The following is a 12390-nucleotide window of genomic DNA, read 5'->3' as shown; positions in this document are numbered from 1 at the left end:
TGAGGCCACCTCAGTTTCTCTGCGGCCGCTGCACGTTTCTGTCAATTCTGGGGGTGTACGGCCGCCGTATCCTCGCCGTAGAGCAAATGTGACTTCGGCCTAAGTGAGCTACATTGGCAAGTCATCCTCCTCTGCCTCAGATTCTTCCTCCTCATGCTACCATCGATGAGGTGCTACCGTTCACCCTCCTCGTCCTTCGGGGTTGACAGGATCGAGAGGGCAGGACGACATTTGGGAAGGAAGTGTCTTTTTTACATAGAAGCTCGACACACCTTACTTTCTTTACCCTCACATGTTTTTGTTACTTCCCTCACGAGGCTTCTCTTTTCGTCCCTGCAAGTGTGAGCTTGTCCTGTTTTTTTTTTCCTTTTTTTTGTTAACCTTGTCGAGGCTCGTATGACAGCGAACACACAATGCCCAGTGAGGGGGTGGGGGGCATGAGACAAGTGGGGTGGAAGTGGAAAAGACAAAAGAGTGGGGAACAGAGACATTCGGAGATCTGTTGAAGGGGGAGGGATGGGGAGGGGAACATGGGGTATACAAGATGGACATTACAGGGACTTTCAGGAAGGAAAGCAGTGAATTTGAAGGAGGTGAGTTTGGGGTGGATTAACAGGGGTAGAAAAATTGAGGAAGGGAAAAGGTGGGAAAAAGAGGAATGAAAGAGTGCAGGTGAACAGTGATTCGTGATTTTGGTAGTTTCACCAGAAGGGGGTTATTGGCGGACCTTGAGTGCATTGCGGAAATATGGTGGGGACAAATCACAGACAGGGGGGGGGCAAGACTAGAGAGGAGATGGTAGAAGACAGAAAGACCACCGACCGACCTGCGGTGAGAGAGTGAGAAGCCCAAAAACTCAGCCTCATCGCAGCAGATGCCCATGATTCGAAATGCCTTGGTTTCCATAGCCTGAAGCTGAGAAAGGTGAGAGGCAGTAGCATCAGCCCAGAGGGGAGAGCAGTACTCCATCAGGCTGTGGACAAAAGCTTTGTATGTGGTCAGCTCAGGTGGGTCGAGGAAGGACTTTGCACGATGGAGGATGCCCAGTCGGCGACTGGCTTTGGAGGCCAGGTTGGAAATGTGGCTTTACCAGTAAAGATCATGGCAAATAGTGAGACCCAGAAACTTGAAAGAAAGGACTTCTTCCAGAGGATTGTTGAGAAAGTAGATGGGGGGAGTTTTTCAAACAGTCCTTTCGGAAAGACATAGTGAGAGTGTGAGATTTGTCCGGATTGAAAGACATGTTCCACGTGTTGGACCAGTTTGTTATTTTACCCAGATCTGCAGTGAGTGAAGAAGCTGCTGCTTGCCGGTCTGAGGGATGTCAGAAGGTACGGCACAGGGTGGAGTAATCAGAAAAGAGAAATAGAGGATTTTCCAGAGTCAGAGAGATCATTGATGAAAACCAGAAAAAGAACAGGGCCCAGAATGCTACCTTGAGGAACTCCAGCCTGCACAGGAAGAGGGGATGAAAACTCCATTGAGGACCACACGTTGACTGTGACAGGAGAGGAAGTCTGCAAACCATGAGTGGAGATGGCCTTGGATACCTCCAGAAGAGAGTTTGGTGAGCAGGGCAGGGCGCCAGACCGTGTCAAAAACATGCGATATGTCAAGGGATACGGCTCTGATTTCCTGTCTGGCATTGAGGACCTCCATCCATTGATGGGAGAGCAGAAGCAGCATATCCAGGGTAGAGTAACCGAGTCTGAAACCCAATCGATGATCGTAAATCAGGCCATTGGAGAAGAGGAAGGATTTAATGTCTGAAGTGATGATGGATTCCATAACCTTGCTGATGATTGGGAGAAGGCTGGTTGGTCTGTAGTTGTCGGGATCTATTTTTGCACCTTTTTTGCAGAGCGGTAATGTTTGCTCATTTCCAAGCAGATGGCAGATGACCTTGAGCAAATGAGAGGGTGAATAGAACAGAGAGAGGGTGAGCAAGAGCAGAGGAACAGGTTTTTAGGACACGTGGGGTGATGCCGTCTGGACCGGTTGCAGAATCTGAGTCGAGGTTTGACAGCAAGCTCTCCACCTTGTCAGGAGAAAAGGACACAGAGTCCATGGACAGATGGGTGCGACTGGGTAAGGTGGGTAGAGAAAGTGATGGGTTTTGGACACAAGATTTCGATGCAAACACCGAGTTTAGGCATTCAGCCTTTTTATGTGCGGTATCAACAGTGTGGCCATTTGAGGTAAGGGAGGGATGGAGGAGGAACATACACCAGAAACAGATTTGATTAGACGCCACCAGGATTTGGAGGAGGAGATAGCTTTGAGAGTTCAGACTTGATCTTCGAAAGATGTTGTTTTCTGGCTCTCCTGAGGGTAGATACACACTTGTTCTGAGCTTTATGGAAGGAACGGAGATTACCTTCAGTTGGGTTTGCTATCCATGAGGCAAAGGCAAGTTGATTCAGGACAACTGCCTCGCCACAAGCTTCAGTGAACAAAGGGTGGGAGGAAGGGTAGGACAACTGAAGATCTCTTCTTCTTCTTCCTTCGGCTGCTCCTGTTAGGGGTCGCTACAGCGGATCATCCGTATGATCCGCATAGTGATTTGGCACATGTTTTACGCCGGATGCCCTTCCTGATGCAACCCTGGTCGCCTCTTACGACACAGGGATAAGTAGGACAACTGAAGATGAGGTTGGATAAATCTGTGTACGAGAGAGAGCAAGTTTGTTTGAAAGAATTCCCAGGATGAGTTGATGTTGGAGAAAGTAGTGATGGGAGACCAGTCTTGAAGTTTAATGGCTGCTTGGAGACCATGCCAGTCAGTTTGAGTGAAATACCAGACTTGACGGCGGTGAGGTGGTTCTCTGATAATTAATAGCCAGAGATGTCCACTTTGACAAGGACGTGGTGAGAAGAACCGATTGGAGTGGAGGAAGAGCACCAGATATTGTCAGGGAAATTTGTCAAAATCAGATCCAGAAGAGATAGAGTACCATTGGTTGAGATCCGGGTCGCGAAATTGACCGATTGAGTCAGTCCCAATGGGTCACAGAAAGCTTTTGCTGAAGTGCCATGACAGGTGAGAGAGGTACCCACACGTAGCCAACTGGCATGATGACAACTGAAGAGGAAAACGAGCCACATGTCCATACAGCCTCTGATGTAGGAGAGAGGGCAGGGGAAGGAGGCAGCTTTGTGGATGTTAGGGGGGTGATTGGAGGGAGAAGGGTAAGTGGGGAGAGTTGAGGAAGAGAGGTGAGGGGGGAGTTTTTGAGAAAGGTGAGAGGGTAGCTTGGATGGAGAAGAATGTGATGGTTGCTTTGAGAGGGAGGGGTGAGAGGGGTGAGAGGGGTGAGTTGGTACTGATGTTGGAAAAAAGAATGGTTGATGGAAAGTCCTGTTCGCTTCTGCCTTTCTGCTTCTTCACATCAGCTTTCTTCAATCCTCCCACAAGTCTTCTCTCTCTCATTAATCTGCAGCCGATGGGGGCGATTCCACGACGTCACTTGTGGAAATTGGCACGCCATTCTAAGGGAGCTTTCAATGCAGCCCCACCCCTTCCTTTATGCACCCAAGGCCGTGACCAGAGCCCCCGACCCCTCCCTCATGCACAAGAATTCACTTGTGCAGTTCAGCAATGTACCACACCTGCGAAAAGTGCCGCACCTTGCAGGCCACGAACACCAAGCATCACGCGCCGTGCCGTGCACATGTATATAAAATGGAGTGAAAAACGGAGAGAGACTCTGCGGGACTGAGGGATGATTGAACAGCAGGGTTGAAGGTAGAATTCTTGAAAGGATGTTTGATGAAGGGGAGGTAATTTGTGGATTGAGAAAGGCAGAGTAGGGAAATGGTCCGATGGTGTGAAGGAGGAAGGATGGAAATTTACAGAAGGATTGAACAGAATGATGGTGTGAAGAAAGAAAGATTGAAAGTACCAGAGTTGGAGGGGAGAGACATTACACTGGAAAAATACAGCCGAGCCAATGCATGCCCACATGAACAACCTTTGACAAGGGACCAAGGACTATCTACACAAAGACTAATGAAATAACTGATCCTCAGGTCACCTACGTGTTCATGTATGCTCTCCCCCGAGATAAGTTTTCCAAAACTGTGACAATATAAAGGAAAACTTCCAGACCCAATTATAAACTATATGATTTGTGATTCACAGGCATGGTGTTAAATAACAAAGTGATGTCACTGAGATGGACGTTCTGCTGGTTATCCCATCTGCTAGAGGTAGCTGGTGGACATACAACATCCCTTGGTATATTTGGCAAAGATGGATAAGTTGGTGCTAACCTTCTCAGGATTTATCATAAATTCCTGCCCTAACCTACAGGGGGCACTGCATCAGCTACACAACAGCAATCCTGAGCAGTAATGCAAACCAGCAGCAACACACTGCTCATGAGTTGTGACAAAGATCGAGGGGATGTGGGATTAAATATTGTATTCTTCATTTCAATAAAATTTTCCGATCTCCCCAAGACCCCGAGAGATGACACTGAACTTCCTTGGATGAACAAATCCATCTGGAGCTTTCCAGTGGGAAAATGATCATTTATCAAAATGAGTAAAAGGATTGGATCCACCACAGTGTCCAGGTCAGTACCACACATCTCAATAAGAGTGCAACAGTTAAACACACACAAATTGTTCATCTGTTCCATTCTTGCAAGTGGCAGCAAGGTAACTATCATTTATTGGAGTGCAACTGATGCTGTGCCCCCTCTACCAGTAGAATGGTACTCCTTTCACCAACCTCAGAAGGATGACAGGCTCAGTCAAACCCACCTGATGTTAATTCAGCAGACAATAGGGCTTGAACTCAGGACCCAGGGATTCTGAGCCAACCACTCTAACCACGGAGCCAACACCAGGCTTAATTTTTCACCTGATAAGGATGAACTCCAACAATCTACATTCATGAACATTTATAGGAAGAGTGTACCTGCGGTTTGTTCCACAATCAAACTCTTCCTTCACTTTCCAAGGAAACTTCACATCTTACTGGAGATAAACATGATAATGATGATGGAGAGAAGATATTTTTTTATCGAATCAGGTTTGTAAAGGTGAATCAGGTTTGCAAAGGTGAATCAGGTTTGTAAAGGTGAACAGTTAAATTTGAACAAGATTTACCAAGACACATCACCATACATTATATCTGAATCAAAGTACTTCAACTACCTACGTAATAATGCCGTAATTTACAAAACATTACACAACACTAAGAATAAAGTTTGAAAAGAATAATTTTTCTAAAAATCCAAAGGCCCATGGAAGAGCTGTTACACACAAATCATGTACTCTCATGCAGACAGAAATGGCAGATAACACAAGACTTGACATCGGACAAACATGACGTTGATCTTGGGAGAAGGAACTTCCGTGAACACACTGGGTGCTGTTGCTATCATCTAATGGTGGTGATTTCCTCTCTGCAGTCAGTAGGGAACCTTGAGGGAGAAATTTCCCTCCTAATTGGATGGCAACCCGTGGGGTTTATCCATGTTCTATCATCTAAATGCTGAACATCAAGTGAGGAATCATCACGTACTATTTTAAAATCTTTGGTTTGACTCGGTCATGGTTCGACCCACCGACCTCCCAGACTCGGAACAGACACTCTACCATGACATCACCGAGTCTGGAAAGTTCTCCAGTATTGGAGAAAAAATGTTTGTGTTTAGTTCAGGGAACCTTGAATAACCTTTTATAAGGGAAAGGTAATTACAAATCGATTCCCACTTTAAAAAAAAACATAACCAAAGAAAACAAACATTTGTGGAATTCCTTACACCAATGGACATCTAATGAGACATTGAGTTTAAGAACATTCCTTATCAACCTGTAAACCTTTATATTCCCCAGGAGTTACACCCTCATAATCCTATTAATGTGTACAAACTAATATCCCACTACATGGGTTTAACAATCATGATCCATAAAGATAACATTTTGTTTTGGAAAGAAAAGGATCATTGGGATCAAATCAAACTATTCCACCATCCTGGGTGAGAAGGATAAGAAGTAATTAACAATGATGATGATTCCACAATTTCAGGACTCACCGGTGGAGGTGAAAAACAAACCCATGAAGAGGATCATGAGAACATCTCGAATAAATAATCTCTTCATCAACTTGAACATCTTCATCACATTCGGTTTGTGGTTTCCAATCTCTCACAAAACCTCACGAGATCTGGTGATGTTCTCAAAGAGAACAAATCTGAAAAATGTTCAAAACACGAGTTAGTAAATCACAAATAGACAAAATAACACAAGATGAGAAATCACAGTCACAAGATAAGATAAACAAAGCGAGTGTGTTGTGGATTTAACTCGTTATCCTCCACTGGAATGGATCATCGAGGAATTGAACACAAACCATGTAAAGTGGATGGAAAACCAGCTCAGAAATGTTATCAAATCTGTATCTGAGAATCAATAATAATAATTTTTTAAAATTATACAAAAATACACACACACACACACACACACACACACACACACACACACACACACACACACACACACAGTGAAAAGTTTTAGAACACCCCTATTTTTCCAGTTTTTACTGAAATTTAAGCAGTTTCATGTTTCAATGTACTCTGAAATTAAAACACAGAACAAATAAATAATGGCAGATAAAAAATAAATCATGGAATCGTTTTGTTGAAGAATATTTAATCTAAATTTTTGACTCATCAAAGTAGCCACCTTTTGCAGATATAACAGCCAAACATACTCGTGGCATTCTTTCTACGATGTAAATTAAATATTGTTCGGAAAGTTCCGCCCAACAATGTTGCAGAAGTTCCCACAAATATGTTGCACTTCTGGGTTGCTTTGCTTTCATCCTTCTGTCCAGTTCATCCCAAACCAGGTCGATGGGGTATAAGTCTGAAGACTGCGCTGGCCATTCCATGATTTGAAGCCTACCGTCTTGTTCTTTTCTTCTAAGGTAGTTCACACATAGCCTGGAGGTATGTTTTGGGTCGTTATCTTGCTGGAGGATGAACCCCTGACCAACAAGGCGTAGAACAGAGGGTATTGAATGGCGCTGCAAAATGCTGTGGTAACCCTTTTGGTTCAGGATGCCTGTCACTCTGTGCAAGTATCCGACTCTGGATCCAGCAAAAGAGCCCCAGATCATCACGCTTCTTCCTCCATGTTTGACAGTTGGTGTCACACATTGAAGAGCCATCATTTCTCCTACTCAATGGCGTACAAAAACCCTGCATGATGAACTGAAGATTTCAAATTTTGATTCATCGGTCCAGAAGACCTTCTTCCAGTTTTCAGTAGTCCACTGGTGGTGCTTCATGGCCCAGGAAAGCCTCTTTTTCTTATTTTGCCATCTTAGCAATGGCTTTCTTACTGCCACTCGACCTGTCAAACCTGCAGCTCGAAGTCTTCTGTTCACCGTTTAAACTGAGACTTCCTTACTTCGACCAGTGTTAAGCTGTGCTTGAAGCTGCTGTCCTGTGAGCCGCCCTTCACGCAAGCTGTTGACTCTCAGAAACTTGTCTTCTGATTGTGTTGTGGCTTTGGGTCTACTAGACCTCTTCCTGTCAGAGTTTCCTCCAGTTTCCAAGGGCCTTTTGATGGTGTAGGAAACTGTACTCACTGACATCTTGGTTACTTTGCAATTTCTCCAAAGGAAAGACCTACACTTTTAAGGGTTATAATGGTCTGTCTGTCTTCCTTTGTTAATTGTCTTTTTCTCACCATTATGAAAGCAATATACTACTTCCTGCAGTGCAATATTGTCCAAATAATGCTTCAGAGGGTGGACCAACACAGTCTGTTCCAACACTGCTTTTCCAGACAGAGGGTTTCTCACGAATCAACAAGTTGGGACACCTGTAGAAATTGTTTGCATCAACTTTCAAGTCTTAATTTAACTTCCATTTCTGCAGAACAGCTGCAGTTGCGAACCCATCACTTGTTCCCTGAAAATGGCCTTTTTTAACAACTCTGAAATTTCCATTATTTTTCAGTTTTTGGGAACCTAAACTTTTCTTTTTTTTTTTACCTCTGGCAGTTTACCACTCAGCTTTGTACCATTTCAGGTTATTCACTAGACTTGAACTGCTTACATTTCAGTAAAAAATGAAAAATGGGGGTGTTCTCAAACTTTGAACCAGTAGTGCACACATGTGCACACACGTGCACACACACACATGTGCACACACACACACACACACACACACACACACACACACACACACACACACACACACGATAGATAGACCAGTCATATTTCATAAAACGAACCATGGAGAGAGACATTTGGAGTAAAATTCTCGAACAACACTGTTTAACCTAATTTGTACACACAGAATCCACAAACACCTGTTCTAGATTCTGGATGATTAACCCTTTTGTTTCCATTTCAAAATGAGCCGCTAAATTTACTTGATTCCAATTAAAAATTACATCAATATCATGTTTTCATCACCGAAGTGAAAGGGAAAGAACATTTTACAGTTCATTTCTCCAGTTTTTATTTATTAAATAAAGAATGGCTGTCGACGAATAAAAACATTTTTGAGTGAAGTGAAGAATTCTTCGAGACAATTAAACATCTGAAGCACCATTCCCAAACCAACTACTAAAGAATAATGTTCGAACTTTCTCAACTTTATCTCATGTTGTGAAGAAGAGTTGGAGTGAAAAAAGACAAACACAAGATCTTGAAATGTGACACAAACATCCTGGAGCATCTTGTCACCTTTTACTTGGCTGTGACCAGTTGATTCGGTTGCAATCCTGAAACATGAACCGATGCCTGAACCAATCTCTCTTCCTGAAATGAATCGGTCACTCCACACCAGGAACTAATCCATGCTTGATATATTTATTAAATGAATGCCTTGACTTCCATCTTCTTCTTGGGTATGGCAGCTTGGTTGCCAGGTAGCTATAATTTGTTGTGGCACAACTGTGCCGCTGATGCTGTGCCCCTATATACCAGTACACTGGTACTCATTTCACTGACCTCAGAAGGATGACAGGCTTAGTCAACCCCACCTGGAGTTAATTCAACAGTCACTGGGGTTCAAACTCAGGACACAAAGATCGCAAGCCAGCCACTCGAACTGCGAAGCCAACACCAGGCTTATAAACTGCCATGAATCTATCCAACTGTACAAAGAATCATCTTGTCTTTGGTTGTTATCTCCATTTGTTGGTTTCAGGAGATGGGAGGAAGTTATATTATGCTTTGCGTTGGCTTAATGATTAGGGTGGTGGGCTTGGGATCCTAGGATCCTGAGTTCAAATACCACTTGGCTGTTGAATTAATACGAGGTGGGGTTGTCTCTGCCTGTCATCCTTCCGAGGTTGGTTCTTGATCTCCAATTGTGACCAGTTTATAATTTCACAGCTATATTGGAATACCAGCACTGCACGTTGGTTTAAATAGCTTTGGTTTTGTTTCTCAGGGAGAGGGGATGACTTCAGAATTCATCTTAGTCTGTGTCAACACTCTTTTCTGATTATTTTATGCATTTTTTTTTGTGTTGTACCTGGAGATCCTTCTTCTTGTCTGAGGAATTTGGAGGATGCTTCATTTTCTAGTTCCTGTATTGTTGTACTTTCATTGATTGAGATGTTGTCTGTTCTTTTTGTTTTTCCTTGAAAAAATGTGCATTTGGCAAATTTGTCAAGAACAAACTCCATGCGATGTTCTCCGAGAACTGCTTTACTGGTTTCAGTTGATCTGATAATCTCATCATTTGGGGTGAAGAGTTTTAGATCATCCATGTACAGTCGGTGTGTCGCCTTTCTTGTTTCTTTGGTCGTTTTTGCATGTCAGAGGAAGGCTGTCACCTTGTAAGATACCACGTTATATCTCTACTCCTGGGATTTCAATCTTTATTTCCACGTAAGGTAGAATCAGAGTTGAGTTCCTGGGCGTCATTACTTTCTCAATCAGTGTGACTATTTGGGGGTCAATTTTGTATTATTGCTTGCATTTTATAATCCACTAGCAGGGGTACCCAGCGTTGCCGAGCAACGTTAAGTCTCTCCTCACAGCCCAGCCCTTCCTCTGCCTCCTCCAAACCCCACCCCTTGAGGGACAAATTCATCGATATGGCTGAAATAATAATGCTATAGATGTTTATCCTCATCGTTATGTCATGAATCTGGGGTGTGTTCAGTTACCACGTTTCTTGCAGATCGCTGGCCAAGTGGCTTAAGCACTCAAGCAAGCACTTGGAAAGAAACCGTTGATAAGGAACGGCTGGCTTGGCAAGCGCTAGCTAGCTGCTTTATCACAACACACCACTGGACATCTCAACAGCAGACAGCACATGAGTATTTTCATTGAAATGAAAACGTACCTTGTTCAGACCAACAAAATCCACCCACAGACACGAATTCAGCTTTATATATTAGATTGGATTCGGCGACAATTAGACACCTCACACAAAACTGCCATGTTTGCATAATATATCCTTCTCTTGCTGAATTTAAGAATTCAAAAGGGCATGTGGTCGGTAAGGGAAGATTATTGATTATGGGGGATTTTAACTTGCCAGGGATAGATTGGATCCAGGAACAGGGAAAGGGAAGAGCAGATGAAGATTTCCTAGTTTTAGTCCAGGATTGTTTTTTAACCCAGTTTGTAGATAAGCCCACGAGGGGGAGTGCAGTGTTCGACCTCCTTTTAAGTAATGATCCCAATATGGTGGAGGAGGTGGAGGTAGGGGAGCATTTAGGAGCAAGTGACCATAACATTGTGTGTGCAAAGATTCTGTTAAGAGTTAGAGTTCAGGATAGTAGGGTAAGGCTATTAGATTTCAGGAAGGCAAATCTTGAGGGAATGAGGAGAGAGTTGGGTGATATAGATTGGGAGACTCCAACAACAGGACAATCAGCATCAGAGAAATGGGAAACCTTTAAGGACCAAATGTGTAGAGTGCAGAGTAAGTACTTTCCAATGAGGTGCAAAACTAGAAGCAGAAGGAGACCAGGGTGGTTGAGCAGTGAGATAAGGAATGCTATTTAGGAGAAGCAGAAGGTATTTATTAGGTTTAAAATAACAGGAATGGAATTAGATTAATATTATTATCGAAGTAAACAGAGGCAAGTGAAGAAAATAAATAAACAAGCCAAGAAAGAGTACGAGAAGGACATGGCTAAGGATATTAAACATAATAATAAGGCTTTCTTTAAACATATCAGGGGAAAAGAACAGGTTCGGACCAGTGTGGGCCCATTGAGGAATAGCAGAGAGAGTGGTTAGTGCTAAAAGTGAGATGGCAGGCTTATTAAACAGGTATTTTTCTTCAACTTTTACACAAGAACAGTCAGGAGAATTACCAACAGCTGAGAGTATCGATCAAGGAGGTGAGGAAGGGCTTTTACAGAAGATCCAGGTTGGAGTGGAGGAAGTAAAGGAACAGCGAGGTAATCGAAGAGAAGATAAGGCTCCGGGTCCAGATAATATTCACCTGAGAGTATTGATGGAGGTGCTGAACAGGTAAGCGAGATGTTAACGGATATTTTCAATTTCTCACTGGAGTCAGGACAGGTACTGGAGGATTGGACAGGAGCAAATGTAACACCATTATTTAATAAAGGAGCCAGAAAAGAATTGGGAAACTATAGACCTGTGAGTTTGACTTCAGTTGTGGGGAAGGTGTTGGAGATATTAATTAAGGACCAGACGAGGAACCATTTAAACAAATACAAACTAATTAAAGACAGTCAGAATGGGTTTACCAAAGGTAGTTCCTGCTAAACAAATCTTTTAGAGTTCTATGAAGCAGTGTCTGATTGGGTGGATGATGGAATGGCAGTGCACATCGTATACGTAGACGTTAAGAAGGTATTTGATGAGGTACAACATCGGAGGTTGTTAGCCAAAGTGAGGGATTGTGAAGTGACTGGTCAGGTAGCTAATTGGATTGGAAACTGGCTTCGTGGTTGGAAGTAAAGAGTGGCTGTGACTGGGAGGATCTCTTCCTGGGAGGATGCAAGTAGCGGGGTATCTCTGAGATCAGTACTCGGACCATGACTATTCATGATTTACTTCAATGATTTGGATAATGGAGTAAAGAGTAAACTTTCCAAATTTGCAGATGACATAAAGTTGGAGGTGAGGTGGATAGCAGAGGGTGAGGTGATCAGATTCAGGAAAGTATTGATTGTTGCGTAGATTGGGCAAAAGATTGGCAGATGGATTTTAACCTGAACAAGTGTAAGGTGTTGGGGATGGGAAAGAACAATGAAAATAGAGATTACAGGATGTAAGGGGTAATTTTGGAGCGTGTCACACAGGAGAAGGATCTGGGGGTGGAAATAGATACGGGAGGTAAGCAGGCAGCAGAATGTCAGGCAGCTCGAGGGAAAGCAAAGAGGGTTTTAGGTTGTATTCGGAGGGGGATTATTTATAAACTA

General features: G+C 43.3%; 1 protein-coding gene across 8 annotated transcripts in view; it reads right to left on the bottom strand.

Moving 5' to 3' along the window:
- Positions 1–12390, bottom strand: part of LOC147010459 (uncharacterized) — a 153681-nt gene that overhangs the window by 31356 nt on the left and 109935 nt on the right. For all 8 annotated transcript variants that reach the window (XM_085858785.1, XM_085858787.1, XM_085858786.1 and 5 more), the window contains one exon: positions 6048–6205. In XM_085858785.1, the coding sequence (XP_085714911.1) occupies positions 6048–6132 (85 nt within the window). In that variant the 5' untranslated portion in view covers positions 6133–6205. The remainder of the gene's footprint in view (positions 1–6047; positions 6206–12390) is intronic.

This window comes from Eptatretus burgeri, chromosome 16, assembly GCF_056783735.1.
Source record: "Eptatretus burgeri isolate ZD-2024b chromosome 16, Ebu_testis_v1, whole genome shotgun sequence".
In the NCBI taxonomy this organism is placed as follows: domain Eukaryota; kingdom Metazoa; phylum Chordata; class Myxini; order Myxiniformes; family Myxinidae; genus Eptatretus; species Eptatretus burgeri.
Note: the sequence above shows the minus strand (reverse complement) of the source record. Positions and strands in the feature narration are given on the sequence as shown.